This window comes from Lepidochelys olivacea, assembly GCF_965140295.1.
Source record: "Lepidochelys olivacea isolate rLepOli2 genome assembly, chromosome: 5".
NCBI lineage: Eukaryota > Metazoa > Chordata > Testudines > Cheloniidae > Lepidochelys > Lepidochelys olivacea.
In genome coordinates, this window is record NC_140415.1 from 5,478,561 (window position 1) to 5,501,228 (window position 22,668).

At 45.6% G+C, this 22,668-nt stretch overlaps 2 protein-coding genes across 6 annotated transcripts in view; one reads left to right on the forward strand and one right to left on the reverse strand.

Moving 5' to 3' along the window:
• The window catches only part of UBAP2 (ubiquitin associated protein 2), a 99,889-nt gene extending 77,687 nt beyond the window's left edge, over positions 1 to 22,202 (forward strand). For 4 of the 5 annotated variants that reach the window (XM_084628449.1, XM_084628450.1, XM_084628451.1 and 1 more), the window contains 7 exons: positions 12,920 to 12,998; positions 14,234 to 14,448; positions 15,604 to 15,703; positions 15,802 to 15,909; positions 17,287 to 17,354; positions 18,798 to 18,989; positions 21,093 to 22,202. In XM_084628449.1, the coding sequence (XP_084484575.1) occupies positions 12,920 to 12,998; positions 14,234 to 14,448; positions 15,604 to 15,703; positions 15,802 to 15,909; positions 17,287 to 17,354; positions 18,798 to 18,989; positions 21,093 to 21,188 (858 nt within the window). In that variant the 3' untranslated portion in view covers positions 21,189 to 22,202. The remainder of the gene's footprint in view (positions 1 to 12,919; positions 12,999 to 14,233; positions 14,449 to 15,603; positions 15,704 to 15,801; positions 15,910 to 17,286; positions 17,355 to 18,797; positions 18,990 to 21,092) is intronic. The other variant, XM_084628453.1, reaches the window with a different exon arrangement.
• LOC311520739 (interferon beta-like) lies at positions 4,940 to 6,827 on the reverse strand. The gene has a single exon (XM_084628459.1). The coding sequence runs from the start codon at positions 5,843 to 5,845 to the stop codon at positions 5,303 to 5,305; it is 543 nt and encodes a 180-aa protein (XP_084484585.1). The 5' UTR covers positions 5,846 to 6,827; the 3' UTR covers positions 4,940 to 5,302.
• Positions 22,203 to 22,668: the final 466 nt, after the last annotated feature.

A 22,668-nucleotide genomic window follows, 5' to 3' on the forward strand; every position in this document is an offset into this window, starting at 1 on the left:
CCCCGGTTCGCCACGAGTTTTCAAAGATAATGGCCAATGGCTCTGCAATCACAGCCGCCAATTCCTTCAGCACTCTCGGATGCAACTCGTCCGGCCCCATGGACTTGTGCATGTCCAGCTTTTCTAAATAGTCGCTAACCACCTCTATCTCCACAGAGGGCTGGCCATCTCTTCCCCATTTTGTGATGCCCAGCGCAGCAGTCTGGGAGCTGACCTTGTTAGTGAAAACAGAGGCAAAAAAAGCATTGAGTACATTAGCTTTTTCCACATCCTCTGTCACTAGGTTGCCTCCCTCATTCAGTAAGGGGCCTACACATTCCTTGGCTTTCTTCTTGTTGCCAACATACCTGAAGAAACCCTTCTTGTTACTCTTGACATCTCTAGCTAGCTGCAGCTCCAGGTGCGATTTGGCCCTGCTGATATCATTCCTACATGCCCGAGCAATATTTTTATACTCTTCCCTGGTCATATGTCCAACCTTCCACTTCTTGTAAGCTTCTTTTTTATGTTTAAGATCCGCTAGGATTTCACCATTAAGCCAAGCTGGTCGCCTGCCATATTTACTATTCTTTCAACTCATTGGGATGGTTTGTCCCTGTAACCTCAACAGGGATTCCTTGAAATACAGCCAGCTCTCCTGGACTCCTTTCCCCTTCAAGTTAGTCCCCCAGGGGATCCTGGCCATCCGTTCCCTGAAGGAGTCGAAGTCTGCTTTCCTGAAGTCCAGGGTCCGTATGCCATCCTGTGGCATCTTCAACAGCTGCCTCACTCCCCCCATGGGAGGATATGGAGGAAGACAACTTCCAAATGGTCTCTTTGACTTCAGTGATGGGTTTTCCTACATACCCATTTGGGAATCTGCTTTTGGTCAGTTGCAGGGAGGACCTTGTGGGTCACCAAGGGAAATGGAACCAGCCTTGCATGCTAATCCTGCTTTCTTATAGAGCACTGCAATGGCTATATTGGGACCCATGGGCTGACTGTCGGTAGCAATGTACCAAACCACTGGTACAGTCCCTCAGGGAGACCAGGCTTTCATATCTTCCCCTCCCTATCGACCACCCCCACAGCAGGAGACATTTGAGGAGCAGGAGAGTAGGGCAGATAAAGAAGCAACTCCTCAGACTCCCATTTCATTGTTGTTGCAGGATGAGGCCTTTATGCCTCCACCACCTTCCATGGCCAACGACTTCAGGCAGCTTCAGGACCTCATTAGAAGGGTAGCAGACACTCAGCAGATCATTCTGGAGGAAGTCAAGGAACTGCAACACAAACTGCTGAATACTTTGCAGTCAGCTACACCCTCCAGAGTGGTGCTACCTATTAATGAGACTCTCCTCACCTGGCTAAGATGGTGTGGCAAGCACCTGCCACTATTCCACCAATGTGCAAAAAGGTGGATAAGAAACACTGTGTGCTTAAGGATTCTGACCACCACCTAACTCCCTAGTGGTGGATGCGGTGAATGAACAGGATAGGTGGCACTTTTCAAGATCTACCCTCATGACAAGGATCAAAAGTGGCTGGATCTCTTTGGATGAAATTCGTACTTGTCCTCAACCCTGCAGTTCTGGATCACAAACTATTAGGTGGTCATATCCAAATACTACTTTACTAATTACAACAGGCTTGCAGCCTTTACTGAAAGCTGGCACACGACTTAGAGAAGCAATTCCAGTCCATAGTTATGGAGTTATTCTCTCCAAATATCCCTATATGTTGTAGGCACTGCTGCCAGATCTATTGCCACAGCGAGGTAGTTATGCTCAGGATGTCATGACTCCAACTTTCAGGGTTTCCAAGAGAGGTTCAAAACACAGTAGAGGACTTCTCTTTTGATGGTCATAAGCTCTTCTCAGAGACAATGTTCCTGCACATCTTGAAGGGCTCCAGGGCTGCCCTGTGTTCCCTAGGCATTGGACACGCCTACAAGCAAGAAACGTTTCAGTCGTTTGAGTGCCCAGAGGTCATGGCCTGTTGAGTTCTTGGGGTACCTTAGACCTTGGGAAGGTTTTAGAAAGAAGGAGAGATTTCAGAGGAATAGAGCTGCTCAACTGCCTTCCACCACCACCCAGGCATCATCTAAACAGCAGTTTTGATAGGTTGGTCACGGGTTCAAATCCTCCCACTCCTGGATGTACAGTGGGGCCTTTTAGCCCACTTCTCTCCCTTTGGGGAGTACCTTGTCCATTTTCACCTGGAACCACAGACTAGTGGGTCTTGGAGGTGATAACATTGAGCTATACCATCCATTTTATGTCACTCTCTCCCTTCCACTCCCCTTCCCATCCCTCTTCAGGGATCCCTCTCATGAGCTTCTGTTGAAGCAAGAGGTGGACTCTCTCCTCTGACAGGAGCAGTAGAACTGGTCCCCTTCCCTTCTATTCAAAATATTTCCTAGTGCCAAGGAAGGACAGAGGTTGGAGGCTGATTGTAGATCGAAGACTGTTGAACAATCTTGTAAAGCCTCAGAAATTCAGGCTGGTGATTCCGGCAACTATAATTCCTTTACTGGATGAAGGGGATTGCTTTTTGGCCCTCGACCTACAAGACGCCTACTTTCCATATAACTATATGCCCGCCGCACAGGAAATACCTACTATTCGCCATGAGCCAAGATCATTTCCGGTATCAAGTACTCTCCTTCAGCCTCTCCTCGGCCTCAAGGATGTTTTCAAAGGTTCTAGCGGTCGTGGTTGCCTGCTGCAGGAAGTGATCCTGATCTTCCCATACCTTCACGACTGGTTACTCACCGGCTGCTCCTTTGAGGCAGTGTTGGCTTCCACCCACATGGCTCTTGCTCTGTTCCAGGTGTTGGGCCTTCAGCTGAAAATAAAGAAATCCATGCTGGTACCAGTACAAAGGATACAGTTTATAGGGTTGTACTTGGATTCATTGACAGCCAAAGTATACCTCCCTTTAGACAGATTTATGATCTTGTCAAGTCTGGCAGAACATTTCAGAGGACCACAATAAGGAATTGTCTTCAACTCTTGGGCCATATGGTAGCTTACACCCTTGTGGCCAATCACACAAGGCAGTGCCTCCGCTGCTTCCAGGATTGGTTCAGAACAACTGGCTCTTTGAAGACGCACCTTGGACAGGCAGGTGATGGTCCCCTTGCATATAAAGAACTCCCTAAATTGGTGGAAGAAGCAACTCCACATCTGTGTGAGCGTCCCTTTCTGTCACCCAGCCCAATCAGTGACTCTCTAACTGACGCATCCCTGTTATATTGGGGAGCCCACCTAGAGACACTTATGGTTCAGGGCAGATGGACAGACCAAGAGGCTAGTCTCCACATCAAACTATTGGCAATCAGGGCAGCCAGGAACACTTGCTTCCATTTCCTGCCGCTCATCAGGGGCAAGGCAATCAGGGTCATGACTGACTGCCCATCCTTTACCTCCTTCAACTGTGTCTGTCCGTCAGTCAAACTCCTGACCATGCCTCATCTCCTGTCTCATGATGCGGGTTGCGCATATCGCCCCAACCTAGCAGTTCTGTGCCTCAGAGTGTGGCTCCTGGGTGGTTCTGGGGAATAGAGGTTTCCTGCTTTATGAAGGTACAGCTGGTCTTTGTTAAAGAGTAGAAAACATCGGCCCACACTTCCTACCTGCAACAACGGAAGAGGTTTGTTAACTGGTGTGGTCGTTGTTACCTCTAGCCTGGATTGGTTCCCCTTTCCCTCCTCCTAGATTACCTGCTGGATCTGAAGACATCTGGGTGATCCATCAGTTCAGTCAAGGTATACCTAGCTCCCACATTAGACACCCCACTCCATCCTGGGACCTCAACCCTGGTTCTGAACCACTTCATGAGACCTCCATTTGAACCAATGGCAACCTGCTCCCTACTTCATTTATCTGTGAAGAGGGCCTTCCTAGTTGCCATCATGTTGACTCATAGGATGAGATTGGAGCTGATGAGATTGGAGCCTTGATGGCAGATCCTCTCCCACCCTTCCCCCCAGTGTAATGATCTTTAATGATACGGTCTGTTTATGCCACATTTTGAGTTCCTACCAAAGGGTACATCAGATTTTTATCTTAACCAGTCTATCCATCTACTACCATAGCAGTATTTTTTCCCGAAACATCATCCTTCTCAGCTGGAATCCTATTTTCATAATCTGGACATTTGAAGGGCCTTGTGCTGCTTAGTCCTACCCAGATAGAAGTTTAGGAGATTACCTAGACTTTTCATCTCCTTTGCAGATAAAATCCAGTTGGGCTCCTAGCTTTGCTCAGACTTTTGAGATGGATATTGGGATGTATCTTTCCCTGTTATGAGTCTGCAAGTTGTCACATATCTTCCACCCCTTGTGGATCTGGTGATACCACGAAGTCTCTAATTTTGCTTCCAATTCCATCCATTATGTTTCTGCCCTACCTTTGTTTTCCCTGAAAATATGATCTGACTGGAAATAACAATTGTGTCTGTCTTCTGTGTCTTTCCTTAGACCAGTGATACTCAGACTGAGGCTCGCAAGCTGCAAGTGGCTCTTTAATGTGTGTCCTGCAACTCTGTAGCACATGATAGTAAAACAGTGTGATTTAATTAACCAATCAGGATGCTTTTACGATGTTAAGCAATTGTAATTGGTCAGTCATTTTGCTGTGAGAATTATATTTTTATATATATAAAGTAAATGAAACCATGAATTCATACTATTGCCGTTCTTTTGGGTAAAGTTAATCGCTAATTTGGCTCCTTGAACCACTGAGGGCTGAGTGTCACTGCCCTGACCAATACAAGTTACATTCATCTCATAAAAGGTATGTGAGGCTCACAAGAGCATAGGGATGTTAATTATGCTGCAGAATACATTCATTCCAACCAGTTCCTCAATTTTTTAGCCATACTTTTATTTTAAAAATATAAATAGTTTAAATATATAAATAAATAAATATAGACGTGACCGTCTCCATTCCCACAATCAGGATAAGTTTGACAATGCACAAAGAAAATAACAATTGCAAAATATTTTTCCTCTCCACCTGTGTCCAGCCTCTAATATATTTCTTAGCTTTTGGATGAGACTCCGCACACAGTACGTGAAGTACATTCATATAGTTCTGTAGCTTCTTTCCTCTTCAGAGCATTTTAAACAATCAGCCCCACCCACTGAAGTGTATGGTATAATCCCCATTTTACCGATAGCAAACTGAGTCACATAAGTTGACTTGAAAAGGGTCACAAAGTCCGTATCAGAGTTTAAACTTGAGGTCAGATGGTTTCTTGGTCCCAGTTCGCTGTTTCACCCAAACTTCTCAAATGTTTATAGTAAAATGTTTGTCGCCTAGTTTTTCATCCTCGCTGTGAGCTTATGAATATATTGAAAACACCTCTGCCCTTCTTCTCTGACAATCTCCCAGGCACAGGTGCTGTATTTCTTCTCCTTAAGAAAATCTTGGATCCTCTGGAAGTATTTCTTCAGTCTCAGAATGTTGCTCCCTCCCTTTGTATGTAGGCATGCCTCGAGGCGCTCAGTCTGCAGAGCGAGCCCATTTAGGAACCTCTCCACTTTTCTTCTTTCCCAGCCAGTTTGGGGTAGGTTCCTGCTAAAGATGCCGAAGAGCTGCTGGAGAATTTCATGGACAGACATCTGGGCTTGTTGTAGAAATTTGGGCTTCAGAATCTTCTCAGGAAACTGGAAGGCTGTCTTGTCTTCCAGACACTCCAAAGGAAACTTCCCACCCATGTTTTGCAGCAGTTGTAGACTGTACCAGTTAAATTTGCTTTGCTGGTGACGAAGCAGGTTACAGTCCAGCGACATGACTCCAGCGGGGAACAGCAATACCAGGCAAATCTGCCACAGGCATCCTTGAGACTTGGTAGCCATGATGATAACGTTTCACAAGGCTTATGCCAAAGTACTTGTAGCTTGTTAGATGTCTGCGGTCTACTGTGCAGGCCTTCCATGTCCCTGAATTTATTTGGTGGGATGTTTTTCCTTTCATCATTTTCTGGTTCTCTAAAATTTCCCTATTTTCATTTTCACTTTCCAACTGCTGACTTAAGTGTCTTCTGACACTTCTATACCAATGTCCATATTTTCCCCCAGGGATGTTAAACATCTCCTCTCTGCACAGCATTATTAGAGGCCCTGGATGTTTGACCTCTGCCCTTTGCGTGCTCTGTGCAGCATGTACTGCTAAACTACATTCTGAAATATTTAAACAGCTCAGGCACTAGGGTTCTTAATCATAGTCATATAGCCTAAAGTGCTGAAGCTCTCAGATCTGAATGAGTCAGTTCTCTTTGACTGTAGAACCACAGTTATTTTCAACTCCTGAACTCCCAGAATTTTCCATACAGTTTTGTTCTTTTTTTAATAGGAAATCTGAATTCTTTCAGGCATGTGACATAGACCTAGGATTGCAGCCTTCCTACCTGTCAGACTCTCAAGCTGAGCAGGTTACATGGGATTGGTATTTGAATTCCAGATCTTTGAAGAGATTTGAGGGCTTTGTACGGAGCGCTGCTGGTGATTCAGTAGGTGTCAGGTTCATCCCTAGGCATTAGAAGAGCTTGCTTGGAGGAGGCCCCTTGGTGGAAAGAATGTAATTATTACTCTCGTGGAAAATGTGGTGGCCTGTCTTGGGCTCGCTGGGGGCCCAATCTGGTCACTGTGATCCACCGTTGGTGGTGTGCTTCCTCTGTCGCACCAGTGTCTGAGTGTATATGTAATGTCTCAGGGTCATTGTACTGTTGGCAGTGCTGCCTTTCAGATGAGTTGCAAAACCAATGTCTTGACCATTTGAGGTCGTTACAAATCCTGAAGTAACATCTACAATGGATTGAGGTGATATCCTTTGGTTTTTGGCCAAATTCTGAATGAGGCAGTTACGTTCTACCTCTGTAAATTCCTACTTTTAAATTGAAATATGTTTAATAGTAGGCTGGTAGTACACAGTATGAACATATAATCAAGATAGTCCAGGGAGATTTACTTTGTAGATAAAGGACCACTGTCAGGTGTTTCAGGCTCTAAATTGTAGGCTTTCTTTTTAAATGTCTTATAAAATGTATTGTATGTAATGTTGTTGTAGACATATTAGTCCCAGGAAAGTAGAGAGAGAAGGTGGTTCACGTCCAACTTCTCTTGGTGAGAGAAAGGAGCTTACACAGTGAAAGTTTTTCTTTCACCAACAGAAGTTGGTCCAATAAAAGATATTCTCTCACTGTCCTTTTCTTTATAAAATATACTGAGTACAGTACAACCCCATGTATCTGACCCTTCATTATCCAGCTCTCCGTATTAACCGAACAACCAGCACATGTAGGTCTAGAAGTAGGAGATCTCTCCTGTAGCCGCTAGATGGCGCTGCAGCCTTGCACTTTCCCATTCTCTGGATTATCGGAATTTTTCATGACCCAATCTGGCCCTGGTCCCAGTAAGATCTGATAAACGGAGGTCTGCTGAATTTAACTTCTTAAAAACTAATCCCAAACAAAGAGCTTCATGTGGCATTTGCAGCCCAAGCTTTGCTGCAGTGTGACAGTTCATGAGCTCTAGAAAATGAAACTGACGAAAAGAAAAGTGAAATTGATGGCTCACTGTAGAAACTTGGGAAGGGGAAAAGTGAACAATCATCATAGATGATGAAAAGTAAATTATTTTTAAAATTCTTTTTCTAAATCAAGCATATTGGAAACATAAATAAGAATTTGTATTAAAATGGATGAGGTTTAAGCTACTGTAATAATGTCCTTTTAAAGAGCACATTTGTAAACTAGACATAATGGGAGCAACTGAGGGGAGACGGTTCCCAGCCCTCACCAGTCAAACGGTTGTTACACAGTGAGATTGTGGATAACTCACAGATCCCTGCAGTAATAGCAACCCAAGAAGACTACAATGCATTATATTGGAGTAAATGGCTTAGTGTGGTTTAGGTTTTTGCTTTTGTGTGAGTCATTCAGTTAAATGTCTAGATTAGAAAGAGGAGCAATGCAGTAAAAACTATATACCTGTTTTTCATCATCTATGAGCATTAGCATAATGAACTCCTGCCAAGCCTGGAGGGGGTTGGGGGGGTTCCTCTCTGGAGTTCCACCTTGGTACAACTCCCTGGGATAAGAGCGATGATGGTAAACTTTCGGGCCAGCAAGACTAGCAGAGGGGAGGCAAGCAATTCCGTGCCCCTGACTTTCCTAACCATTCATACAGTTTTGGAGCACTAAATCTAGACATAGGGGTGCTCCAACCAGCTCTGAATGTGCCCCTTCTCCATACCCGCCTACATAACTCCAGTATGCATACAAAGGTTTCTCTCTAATATCTTCCGGGATTGGTGGGGTCAGATGCCATTGGAATAAGTTTATCATGATTCCTTTAATAGTCACTGATGTAGCATCAGACCAGCTTTCCCCAGATTAGGCAGCATTGCTCCATTATTTACCTACTAAACTGCTCTGTCTTCTTGGGTAACTGCATTGCTGCTCCATATCTGTGTTTGAGCCCTTTGTGTAACCTTGATATCAGACCTGTAGGGTCTGTGTTTTGTGATCGCGTGGACTTGGCTCTCATCAATGGCACATCAAATGCCACATTTTGTGGGGCCAAGAACATAATGCCTGAACTGTTTTTAAGAACAAAAACACGTGCCCCCCTCAGTCTCATGTGGGTGAATGTGGATTTGCTTTGCAAAAAACTCACACTTTCCTTGTGGGATATTTGTCTGTGCTGTTTCTCTTGTGACTGTTTTCATGGGGCAAGTGGGGGGGAAGGAGAATCTGGATTTTCCTGTAATTGGCGTGAAAGACAATGGGATGTAACATCCTTCCCAACTGTATTCCACAGAGGTGCCCTCATATAGGGGTGTGTGTGTATTTGTTGTCCACCTCATCTAGGAAGGTGACTGTCCCCAAGGGATATCTGGAATGTAAGTTCTGACCTAGCACCTTTCAGATTTCCCTTGAAACTCTGTATCTGTTGTTTCTCTTGGAGAGAGACGGTCAGGGTAAATATCACTTTAATTTGACATAATCCGTTGGGATTTTAGCAGAGGATTTGATAGTCTCTCATTAAAGTTAATTCATAATAGCTTGGAAATGACACTGTCACATGGGATTACAAACTGGAAGATTGGTAAGCAAAGGATAATGATAAATAGCAATGGATCTAATTGCAGGAAGGTGTCCAGTTGGTACTATAGGGCTCTATTAAATTCTGTCTTATTGAGTGTTCCTCAGAGATGGAGAAGAGGGTATGGAGAGCATGTTCATGACAGTCACAAATGATACAAAATTAGGAGGTGCTCGGAGCTCAACTGAGGACAGATGTGTGTGATCCAAAGGAACACAGAGATTAGAAATGTGGAGAAAAATCCTTTCCCAGCATCAATAAGTACAAGATAATATATTGGGGAGGGTGACGGGGGTGTGTGGGAATAATCTGAAGCAAATCTATTCAGTGGCAAGAAGGGGCATGTCAAGCTGTAATACTGAAGGGCAGGTTTAGGGGTGGGGAGGATAAGGAGGCATGAAGTCTGAGAGCAAAACAGCCTAATGGAGTTTTGGGTTACATATACATAAGCATTTTGTAGGTACGATGGGGGAAATGGAGGAGCATCTGGAAGCAGCTGTTTAACTTTAGTCTGGGGAAAGGAAAAAGTTTCTCTCTTTCTGTGGGAACACGGTACAGTGGGGTGGGTGGAGGGCTTTTTGGGTGGACGGTGAGAGTGCCGGTTGGCTGAGAAACCTGGACTGGGGCTGCTGGTGGGGTTGTTATGGAGGGGCAGAGAGTTGGGAAAAATTGTAATTTACACAGTGCTTCTTGGGTGTCTTTCTGCTTGTGGGTCCTGTCTTTAGATTATAAACTGTCTGGGGCAGGGATCAGCTTCTATTCTGAGTCTGTGTGACACCTAGCACAAAGGGGTCCTGACCCTTTAGGTGCTACTGTAACAGAACATCTAAAAAAAGATGTATTAGAATTGGACAAGGTTCAGAAAAGGGCAACAGAAAGGATTAGGGGTATGGAATGGCTTCCGTATGAGGAGAGATTGATAAGATTGGGACTGTTCAGCTTGGAAAAGAGACAGCTAAGGGGAGATATGATTGAGGTCTATAAAATCATGACTGGTGTAGAGAAAATAGATAAGGAAGTGTTGTTTACTACTTCTCATAACACAAGAACTAGGGGTCACCAAATGAAATTCACCATATCTGAGGTAGAAGCGAAACTCAAACAGCTTAATGGGGCTAAATCGGGGGGCCCAGATAATCTTCATCCAAGAATATTAAAAGAATTGGCACAAGAAATTGCAAGCCCATTAGCAAGAATTTTTAATGAATCTGTAAATTCAGGGGTTGTACCATATGATTGGAGAATTGCTAACATAGTTCCTATTTTTAAGAAAGGGAAAAAAAGTGATCCAAGTAATTATAGGCCTGTTAGTTTGACATCTGTAGTATGCAAGGTCTTGGAAAAAATTTTGAAGGAGAAGGTAGTTAAGGACATTGAAGTCAATGGTAAATGGGACAAAATACAACATGGTTTTACAAAAGGTAGATCGTGCCAAACCAACCTGATTTCCTTCTTTGAGAGAGTAACAGATTTTTTAGATAAAGGAAACGCAGTGGATCTAATTTATTTAGATTTTAGTAAGGCGTTTGATACTGTGCCACATGGGGAATTATTAGTTAAATTGGATAAGATGGGCATCAATAGGAAAATTGAAAGGTGGATAGGGAATTGGTTAAAGGGGAGACTACAACGGGTTCTACTGAAAGGTGAACTGTCAAGTTGGAGGGAGGTTACCAGTGGAGTTCCTCAAGGATCAGTTTTGGGACCAATCTTATTTAATCTTTTTATTACTGACCTGGGCACAAAAAGTGGGAGTGTGCTAATAAAGTTTGCAGATGATACAAAGCTGGGAGGTATTGCTAATTTAGAGAAGGACAGGGATACCCTACAGGAGGATCTGGATGACCTTGTAAACTGGAGTAATAGGAATAGGATGAAATTTAATAGTGAGAAGTGTAAGGTCATGCATTTAGGGATTAATAACAAGAATTTTAGTTATAAGCTAGGGACGCATCAACTAGAAGTAACGGAGGAGGAAAAGGACCTTGGAGTATTGGTTGATCATAGGTTGACTATGAGCTGCCAATGTGATATGGCTGTGAAAAAAGCTAATGTCGTCTTGGGATGCATCAGGAGAGGTATTTCCAGTAGGGATAAGGAGGTTTTAGTACCGTTATATAAGGCACTGGTGAGACCTCACCTGGAATACTGTGTGCAGTTCTGGTCTCCCATGTTTAAGAAGGATGAATTCAAACTGGAACAGGTACAGAGAAGGGCTACTAGGATGATCCGAGGAATGGAAAATTTGTCTTATGAAAGGAGACTCAGGGAGCTTGGCTTGTTTAGCCTAACTAAAAGAAGGTTGAGGGGAGATATGATTGCTCTCTATAAATATATCAGAGGGATAAATACCAGAGAGGGAGAGGAATTATTTAAACTCAATACCAATGTGGACACAAGAACAAATGGATATAAACTGGCCACTAGGAAATTTAGATTAGAAATTAGACGAAGGTTTCTAACCATCAGAGGAGTGAAGTTTTGGAATAGCCTTCCGAGGGAAGTAGTGGGGGCAGAAGATCTATCTTGCTTTAAGATTAAACTCGATAAGTTTATGGAGGAGATGGTATGATGGGATAACATGGTTTTGGTAATTAAATATTCATGGTAAATAGGCCCAATGGCCTGTGATGGGTTTTTAGATGGGGTAAGATCCAAGTTACCCGGGAAAGAATTTTCTGTAGTATCTGGCTGATGAATCTTGCCCATATGCTCAGGGTTTAGCTGATCGCCATATTTGGGGTCGGGAAGGAATTTTCCTCCAGGGCAGATTGGAAGGCCCTGGAGGTTTTTCGCCTTCCTCTGTAGCATGGGGCACGGGTCACTTGCTGGAGGATTCTCTGCTCCTTGAGGTCTTCAAACTACAATTTGGGGACTTCAATAGCACAGATATAGGTGTGAGGTCTTTTTTAGGTGTGGTGGGTGAAATTCTGTGGCCTGCATTGTGCAGGAGGTCAGACTAGATGATCATAATGGTCCCTTCTGACCTAAATATCTATGAAATTAATAGGCAGCAGGTTTAAAACAAATAAAAGGAAGTATTTCTTCACACAACGCACAATCAACCTGTGGAACTCCTTGCCAGAGGATGTTGTGAAGGCCGAGACCATAACAGGGTTAAAAAAAAGAACTAGATAAATTCATGGAGGATAGGTCCATCGATGGCTGTTAGCCAGGATGGGTGGGAATGGTGTCCCTAGCCTCTGTTTGCCAGAAGCTGGGAATGAGCGACAGGGGATAGATCATTTGATGATTCCCTGTTCTGTTCATTCCCTCTGGGGCACCTGGCATTGGCCATTGTTGGAAGACAGGACACTGGGCTAGATGCACCTTTGGTCTGACCCAGTAGGGCCATTCTTACATTCTTATATCCTCCATCTGGGGTGGTAACACTCTGATTGTGCCCCTCTAGCAACTCCCTCACTGGTCATTTTAATATACGTTTGCACCATTTCGTAGGTAATGTCTGGGGTTTTCTACAGCAGTGCTTGTGTTACAGAGCTGGAATGCTTGTCGCCAGCTGAGGAATGGTTTTTAAAGAGAAATCATTACATGTGTTTAAGAAACAGGCATTCTGTAGAGCTGGGGATTCAGGGGCTGCCACACCAAAACTTCAGCTCTGCCACAGCCTGCCTGGATAAGATTCTGTCCATGCATCCCTGATTTTGCATATTTGGCAGGAGGGAAAAATAAACCCATTCACCCATCCCAGTGTTGCTGGGAATCTTCTGCTTTCATGAACCTTTGCATGCACATAAGGCAGCATTCATAAAACAGGCTGGCTCTGTTATGCATTTGAGTATTAATAAATATTGTCTTTTTCAGGATTATTATGGAATTACATTCCCTGCTCCTGCAACCTTGACAGGCAGAGATGGGAGCCTTGCTAACAACCCATACTCAGGTTAGTAGTAATTCAAGATGGGGATGATGGTTGAATAGAAGCATTGGTTTCTGAACGTAGGGCATGCTGCTATGGCCAAAGGAGCAATCCTGGCCTCCTCTCTGCAGGCAGCTGAGCCGGCCAGTCCAAACTCGTTAGACAAGAGCAGGAATCATAAGTGGCTACATTTCAGCTTCTGACAGTGGATTTCCTTAAGATGTTAACAGGAATATTCAGCCAATATCTACTCCATACACAAGTCCTATCATGTGAAAGAGGGATTTAACTTCCGAATTGTAGTCCATCCCAAAGCTAATACAAGGTTGTTCCTTGTGGTGCAGTGTCTGGGTTTAGATGACTCAACTGATAGAACTCTTCCTACTGGGAAAGTATCTGCAGCTAATAACTCCCATTCTTGGTATTCAGCCTCCTTTGCTCAGCGTCAATCTGTTACTCTTGGTTAGACCCTTTCAGACCTCTCTAAATGCCTTTCTGACTTCATTCCATTCCATAGTTATTGTTTGTATTGTGGTAGCACCTACAGGATCTCTGCCTCCACACCCCCAGAAATTGATGAGTGCACTGCCTTGGAAGCTGTCCCCAGGACACTAGTGTGGTTAGGTTTCTTGTTCGGATTGCCTAGTGCTACTAGAAGGCCTCTTGTGGGCTAATAATCAAATTTCCCTTCCTACATCTTTAATTAGTTGGCTTCAGATGCAAGCCTGGCTTTCCTGACCTTTATCTACTGTCTCCAGAGCTCTGGTGCTGTGAAGAACCAGAGATCTAATTGGTCATGCTTGGCAAATAGAGACTTGCATGTTTTTGTCAAAGGCCCTCATTCCTTTAGCCCAGGAGATGTTGCTAGCCAGGTTAACTTCTGGGAGAGTGGTACTTTAACCCAATTAACAGTTTGCTGTTTGGCCACTCAGAGCTTATGCTTATATGTACATTTAATGTAATGATCTAACACTCAGTGACTGAATCCCCCTGTGCAACAGGTAAGGATTGTTATCTCCATTTTGTCAGCGAGATAACTGAGGCACAAAGGGTTCTCTCTTGGCCAGGGTCACACAATGAGTTGATGGAATGGAACCCACGAGTCCTGGCTCTCAGTCCCTGCTCTCACCACTAAACTCTCAGATCCTCTTGATTGTAGCACAAGCCCAGCCCCTGATAGTTTTTGCCAGTGCTGGAGAGCTGAGAAAGCAAAGGATGGGAAAGGACCCTCCTGAAACAGTTGATGGCTTTTCTTGCAGGTGATGTAACAAAATTTGGCCGCGGGGATTCTGCCTCCCCTGCTCCCGCCACCACGTTGGCCCAGCCGCAGCAGAATCAGACGCAGACTCACCACACCACTCAGCAGCCCTTCCTAAACCCTACGCTGCCCCCAGGATACAGCTACACGGGCTTACCATATTACGCCGGCGTGCCAGGAGTACCCAGTGCATTCCAGTATGGGCCCACCATGTTTGTAAGTCATGGGAACTAAACCTTACACTAGTAGCTGCCCTCTTTGTGCTTCTCTGGCTTTGCCTAGTGCAGTCCTGGCCCTTTAAAGTTCCCCCTATCCTGCAGGGCATTTCTGGTGAAATGAGGCTCAGCTTCCATCTGGAACTTCTTCTTTTGTATGGCAACTTGGCAAGCAACATTAAAGCTTGACATCCAAGTTTGTCATCCACTCTGTGCCTTCCGTGTAGAATGACAGTGTCCGTGCAGGACTAGAGGAACGTTAAAGGGCCAGGACTGTAATATTCTAACTTTATGTAGGCAATGGTGAGTGGTATAGAGCTTCAGCAGAGATTGTTGATCAGTGTCAAAAATTCGTTGGGGCAAGGGGGTGAAGGTGATGGTTCATCCAGGAGTTACAAATTTGAGCCCAATAGCATTACAGCAGCCCCTGATGGCTGCTGGAAAGGGAGGCAGAAGCTGAGTCAGTGTACTGGGAGAGGCTGGAGAAATCAGTTAGGGGGAAGAGGCTATGGGACACCAATGGGAGACTGGGAAGCAAGGGATTCCCGGGGGGGGGGGGGGGGAGGAGGAGGAGGTAGAGGGAGAAGTGCAGACAGTCTGTACAGGGCTTGGATCCAGGCTTTGTACATTTTTATTATAGAAAATAAATACCAGGCTCCCTGAGTTATGGGGCTGTAATCCCACCAGTGTGTTTGGGTGACTCCGGTTTGTGATCTCCAGACTCTTGAGGGAATTCATTGTTCACTGTGGTTTTATAAATGTATAAAACATGCATGTTTCTTGGGGTGGAGATTACCTAACAATTACAGAGCAAAGTTATCATGTATCCAAGCTTGGAAGTTACTGTCCTCATTTTACAAGAGGGGTAAACTGAGGCAGAGAAGCTGTCTCTCTCTCACAAGGCTATACTGCAGTCAGGGTGGGAAGTTGGAGTAGAACTCATGGGTCCTGGCTCCCAGTCCTGCACTAGATCTCACTGCTCTGAGGTACTGCGAAAGGAACTGGGAATTTCCTGGCACTTTAAAGTCTTCTATTTCACAGCTGGGAGATGCAGTGCAGGGCTGCCAGCAGAGACATGGGATGACCTTCCCCACTAGATGGCAGTGGAAACTGGCTTTTATGCTGTTTTCTAACTGAGAATGCCTTTTGCCTCCAGGTACCTCCAGCATCAGCCAAGCAGCATGGCGTCAATTTGAACACTGCTTCCACCCCGTTTCAGCAGGCAAGTGGTTATGGACAACATGGTTATGGAGCAGGTAAGGTTACTCCAATGGACAGTGCATCTGTGCCATTTAATTTAATGTCCTCAGAGCTGCTTGCTCATGGTAGCACTATGTCTTGTCCACGTTGGCAGGCTATGATGACTTAACGCAGGGAACAGCGGCTGGAGACTACAGCAAAGGAGGCTACAGTGGATCATCTCAAGCACAAAACAAATCTGCTGGCACTGGACCTGGGAAAGGTAACAAATAAAGGGATCTGAGGTGCACATAAGCACTTCAGATCAGGGATCTTGCAGGGCAAACTTCCAGTATTCCCAGTGTCAGGTCAGCATGACGACCAGCTCTCAAATGGGGTGAGTCCCAAGCTGTTTCTCCATCTCTCATGTTCAAAATGCTTTTAATGTTCCAAACATTCCTTCTAAGCCAACAGCTGAATTTGTGTAAGGAGGTGAGTGGCTGAAGTCCAGCTTTGTTCAGTTACCCAGAGGAGAAACAGCAAAGCGTTACCTCTGCCAGCTGGAAGCTAAAGTTCGCATGTGGTGGAGGCATAGTGGCACTCCACCAACGCTAGGTCCCTGATCCCAGAGCAGCTGTCTCTTTGCTGAAATGGTTACCACTTAGATCATGAATGTTATTTACATTCATGATTAGGCTCCAGAATCAACACCCTTTGAGGTGAAGGGGGCAAGTATCAGCTCTCTGAGTTAGTGTTTCAGGCTCTCCGGAGACTCCATCACTGATAGCATCCATTCATACCTGGAATGCTTTCTTTGCATACCACAAGGGCTAGAACATTGATTTGTTTTATATGAAACCTTAAATTCTGCAGATGCTAGTGGGACCACTTGAGAAATGTACACTGACCACCTGGCAACAACTAATCCAACCTTGACTTAAGTAAATACTGGCCAGAAAAATCTTCCTCAGACCAGCTGCTCAGTACCTATATCCTCAGCCTTGTTATTCACATGTCTGAGAGCAGTGGAAACCCCGCCAGCCCAATCCTTTCATTCATCGGCCAGAGACCTTGATCTTTGTTTCTTGCGTAAGTGAAACAGCTCAAGTTGTGAGCCCTGATTCTAGTTCACACTGGGAATGAACGGCCAGCCTCCCAGCTGGTGATCCCCAACTTGGTTCTGATCCTGCCACACTAGCTGGTTCAGCAACTGTGGACCGGGGAACCACACAGTGTCTTTTAGCGTGCACCCTAATTTGAGGGGAACGTTGACTTCTCTTGATCTAAATGAACGTTCAGTGCCCCTAGGTACTACCCAGCTCGGTGCCTTAGAAATGGTGATGTAGCTTGTGGATAGTGGGCACGGGCAGCGTACACCAGTGGTCTCACGCCTGATTTATGAGGGGAGCTCAGGAAATAGGCCTTTGCACTTTCTTTTGACTCCTAATGTGGGGAATTGTAGAGGGGCTGGGATGGCATGGGAGGAAACTGCACACCCCAGCCAGGAGTAGCCTCATTTGATATAGTGTGTTGGGGTGGTGACACAGAGGATGTAGGCAACAGCCAAGGGGCATTATGGGGCTCCCAGGAGCAAGGGAAAGAAAGAGTCAGGTTGGGTTGCCTTTGGCTCTTTCGTTGTCAGCGGCTTTTTGTTTTCCAGGTGTTTCTGTGACCTCAAGTAACACAGGTGTGCCTGATATCAGTGGCTCAGTCTATAACAAGACTCAGGTGAGGAGCTATGGCTCATTCTTTCTGAGAAGCATGAACATGCCCTCCTCCCTCCTGTGCCCAAGGGTAAAATTGTCAGTTCACTGGCCAGTGTCATTTCAGCAGGACTCGTCCTCCCAGGGAGCCTCTTGGCCGCTGGTGATTTCTCAGCCCTGTTCCAAGGGGTAATCCCAGACTCTGGCCTTTCTCCAGCACTCACTCACTCCGCTTGATTTTAAAGAGGACTTCCCAGTGTCTCATTTGACACCACTGCTCTTTTCCATCCTTGGCCTGCTCTTGCCATGCTGACTCATGACAAAGGCTGTTAATGTGGAAGCAAAGATTCCTGCATTGTTGCCTAACTTCGGTTGAGTCCCGAGATGCTGTTAAAATGCGATATCACAAATGTTTTAGGGCTGAATTGTCCTAAACACAGGGCCATAGCATCGTCTCGAGAGAGGCTGGACTGTGTGGACAAACACAGATCTGTAATGATGGCCGTGGACTTTCTCTGTTCCTTTTGAGCTGTGTGTGCATTGATCCCAGATCACTCCATCTTCCGCCCAGTGCCGTTGTCTTGTGGCTGTTTGTGGTGCAGCTAGTCTCTCCTTGAAAAGCTGTGGAATAAATGGGGTTAAGTACTAATTCCCTATTCCACTCTCTGGAGCATAGAATCCCTACGCCCTTTTGTAAGGGCATTGGGGTGGGGATCCATGTAGGTATTTCTGCCTACCTGGGATCTGCTCCTGCATTTCTGATGAGCGGGGCTGTACATACTTTGAACAAATGCACGTGGGCCTCAAATCTGCTGCTCAGCACCAGATGCGAGGGTTTAGGGACTTGAAGCAAAACTCCTGCTGTGATCTCTTCTGCCATTTTTACTGAGCAGCCCTGACTGGCTTAAATATTTCCTGACTTCGTTATGAGCAAATTGATTGCTAAGAACTAGTTGGTTTTTTTGCTGGTCCGCTGCATTGTATAGAATGTGCATGAATTTCCTGCCTGTGGGGAAGCCAAGAGGCCATCTTCTGCTGTTAATAGGCATAATTTAGTGTCTGTCAATGGATCATTTACTCTTGAGTCACGGACAATTACTGCTTGTTTGTGGTATTACCCACAATGTATTAGGGACTTTCTAAACACTTAAGAATGGCTTCTGCTCTGAGGAGCTTGGAGTCTAAGGACAAACAAGTAGACAGGTCAGAGAAAGTGAAATCACAATGGGCAGTTGATAGCCAAGTCAGCCGATTCACTCCAGGCAGCACAGTAGCATGCCTTTAAGAGGAAAGATAACACTTGATTGTAAATATCTAGCTAAAGTGCCAATGTGTATTAGATCTGGGTTTGTTTACTGGATTGGTAAAGAGTCAAAGTTCTCTTTGTTCAGGCAACTCTTGTCCTTGTTCGGTCACCCAAAGGACGCTGAGGAAAGTGTCTAACTGCTTCCCTGTTGCCTCCATGCAGACGTTTGACAAGCAGGGATTCCATGCTGGCACACCACCTCCTTTCAGCCTGCCATCTGCTCTTGGATCCACTGGGCCACTGAACCCTGGTGCTGCCCCAGGTTATGCTCCAGCCCCTTTCCTGCATATCCTGCCTGCACATCAGCAGCCTCATTCCCAGATGCTGCATCACCACCTTCAGCAAGATGGGCAGGTGAGTCTGTCAATCCCTGGTGCCTTTCTGAGGCTGCTGCTCAAAGTAACTCGATGACCATCAGCCAGAGAGCGTGTCCAAACTGATCCCACCCATCACAGGTACTCTGTCCTGTTCCTTTTGGCTCTGCCCATTGGCAGAGTACCTCGTTAGGTAATACAGACTAAGATGCCGTGTTCCCAAGAGTGCAGAGACACGCAGCTCTAGGAGCCAGCAGAGACTGCCACTCTCCTTTCCTGGGCAGGTCATGGAGATGTTGACAACCATCATAATTGTTCTGTGACAATAAAAGAAATACAGCTAGCAACAAAATAAGCCCCCCTCGCCAGCTCCCCTAGTATCTCTGGTGGTTCTGCATTCAGTTTCTCTGGCCAGTTCACTTCCCTTCATCTCTGTTAATGTCTCTTGAAAAATATGCAAAGTTCTGCTTTGAGTCTGAACATAACAAATTGTTTCCCTGTCCCTGGATGTGTCTGACATCTTACACCTGTGTGCTCTGGTGTCCCAGCCCTCCCTGGGGGGACCTCCTTTGCCCACCCAACTTCTGACCATTTTCCTTCACTCTCCTTGTTTTTACATGCCTCTTCTAATTAGTTTTCTGCAGTGTGGCTTATTATCCAGAGAAATCATGGACTTAGTTCAGGTCATGTAGCTGGTCACATTCTTGATCTAGAGTTGGCTGGCATTGGAGTTAGCCACTTGGATGATTTTCCTGGATCATGGGCCAATCATTGTCTCCTGCTGTTTGAGTTTGGAGGGGTGGGGAATGTGTTTTGGTCCTCTGCCCTAAGAGACTCACGGAACTGGAGTGTTCCCAGAGGGCATTGAGGGAAGGCGGTCTTGTTCCTTTGACAGATTACTCTTATCAATGATTAGGTTGGCTTTAATAAGTCTTTCACCCCCTACCATCACCACAGTGACCCCAAGTGTCCTATGCCTCAGATTTGTCCTCCTAGGTTATCTTGGTTAACAGACTATCAGCAAGAGAGGAGATCGCTCGGGTGCTGGTTGGGAAAGTCTCAAGCTGACTGCATCAAAGATTTTTAAAAAGATCTTTTATTGTGAGTGGTCAGGAAGCAGAGTGGGAGAGGGGTCTCTGCTTCACCCAGGCTGTCAGCTGACTTGTTTCAGGTCGTGGACAGTTTGGTTAATCTTAATTCTTCTTGGTTGAGTTGAGTTCCTCCTCTTTTGAGGAAACCGCTAGTTGCTCTGTGGTGAAAGTCACCTAGATTGGGGCTGAGTTGTCTGTGTTCTGGAAGGCAGGACGGTATCTTGGCAGCAGGGGACAAATGCTGCAGCATCTCTGCTTGAGTGTCTGCCCATAATGTATGTTGAAGTGCTGAGAGAACTCTGACATCACAGCCTGTGCTCTGGGCCCATGTCCCTCCTGACTCCTAAAGGCCAGTGCTAGTGGAGATTGGTGTTTTCCAAGCAGATATGAGATGGCCTGACGTCCAGTTACATCACGTGACACAGCCAGAATGGCGGTCATCCAGAGTCGACTCTTCCCTTTGGGGTTCAGGTTGTTGTAAAGGTTGTGGCAAAACGCTTCTCAGAGCATCCAGATGCTTTGATTCCATTGACCTGTAGAAAGCTGGGTACTGGCCGTGCCCTCACTGTGCAGTTTCAAGGAATCTCTTCCCTGCAGCACACTATCACTCCCAGCTAATCACTTAAGCCATCTCCTTGCTGCAGCACACAAGAAAATTTTCTGGCTGAAAAGAGGCAGTGAGGTGGTTGGCTGACTTGTCCCAGATGGGGCAAGCCTTGTGGAAATGAGCTTACTCAGCACTTCTGCCATGTGTTCCTGGTGGGATTCACTTTGGCTGTTTGTGGATTGTGTTGAGGCCTGGGGCAGCGTGATGCTGGAATTCCCAACTCTTCCCCCAAAGTGGGGCCAAGGGACACCATTTCCCTGCTTTAACAGAGATTTTGCTGCTTTCAAAGGCCGTCCCCAGGGCTGCTGAGAGGATGGATGGGGCAGGCAGGTCTTTTACTGCTCCAAGGTAATAAATGCAGTGTGCTTCCTGAGGCTTCAGGATTAGGGATCCAGCCGCGGTGGCTTCTGATCTGAACATGTGCTCCCTTTTCATTTCTTTCCAGGGTGGATCTGGCCAGCGCAATCAGCCAAGCACCATGCAACAAAAGTCTCAGGCTACCAAAACCGCCTATGGCACTTCTCCATACTGGACAAACTAAAACCGAAACAAGGAAGGGGGAAGGCAGGGGAAGACTGAAAGAAGAAAAAGCCGATGCCCATTCCTGGAACTATTAGGAGAAAAAGTAACTGCTCAGCCAAACGTCTGTGTGGGGAGAGCTGCAGCCAGCCATCCTTCTGTGGCTCTCGCCCGCTCCCTCTTTGAGTTGCTGTTGTATGTAATATATTTATGTATGTATTTGTAAATGTAATAGAGCCTACATGTGGTTTCTGCATCTTTGCAGCCTGTTTTATTTTCTTTGTAGGGAGAATTAATTATTCACTTCCATTCTGCATCAAGGCATCTTCCTTTTTTTTTTTTTTTTTTTTTTAAAGCTCTGTGGGCTTTATAATCTGTCAAGAGAAAAACTGTGCCGTTTCGGTGAAGAAGGAGCCCATTTATTTAACGTAGTTCCTAGTTCAGGCAGATGGGAAGGCCTGGCCCAAAAGACAAATCCAGGGTTCTGTCTCCTGTTGGTTTGATTTTTTTCTTTCAGATGTAGCTGTTACTGTTTGCGGGCCCTCTCCCTTCTTTTGTCCCCTGCCTCCCCCCATCGCCTCTGGTGGGGAAGACGAACTCTCGTGGGCAGTTTTGTTACCATGGCCACGAGCTGCAGCATCATCTTTTTATTTCACAATTTTTAAATAAATAAAAAAAAAATTGACAGGTTTTTTTTTTGTTTCTCTAGCAAGAGACTTTGGATGGCTCAGTCAGCGTGTCCTGGAACCTCCTTTGCATCATTAGAGGCAAAACTATGTAGCGGTTTCTTAAATAAAAGTATAAGCTGTGTCTTGTACCTCTTCTTGCCCCAAGCCACCCTGCCCAGGATACCCAGAGCTAATGGATGGAAACTTCATTACCCCTCCCCACTTCTTCTTCTTCTTTTTTTTTTTTAAAAAGACTGAAGGAGGAAGCTCTTGGTCCTTCCTGTCCTGCACCAGTACGGTGAATGTTTTAGAAGTTTCATTTCTTTTTAGCCCTTACTCCACCTAATAATAAAGATCTGAGCGTATAACTGGTGTTTGCTGTCTCCATTAACAAAGACTCGAGGAGCTTTCTAAACCCCTTCCCATTCCCTCTCCTGCAGACAGTGGGATGAGACCATCAGCGTGGGCAAGGGGTTTTGGGGAGAAGGGGTGTCTGTGCCTTCAAAGGCAGTACTGGCTGTTTAGAATTGGGTAGCAAGCTGGATCTCCGCTAGTTAAGCCAAGTGGATGTAAAGGGAGTTCTGAGGGGTGCATGGTGTGATCTGTGCACCTCATCCTGGAGCTATTTAGCTAGCTGGAGCCTCTTACGCTACAGCCCTGTGCAGTGGAAATAGCGTCTTCATTGTATGACCTCCAGGCTGGTCCTCTCCTCCGCAGCCTACTGCCCCAGAAATGTGGCTTCATGGATACAGCTGTTGGGCTTTTATTAAAAAAAAAAAAAAAAAAAAGCAGCTGGTGTCCAGGGACAAATGCGAAAGTGGCCCCATGCAACAG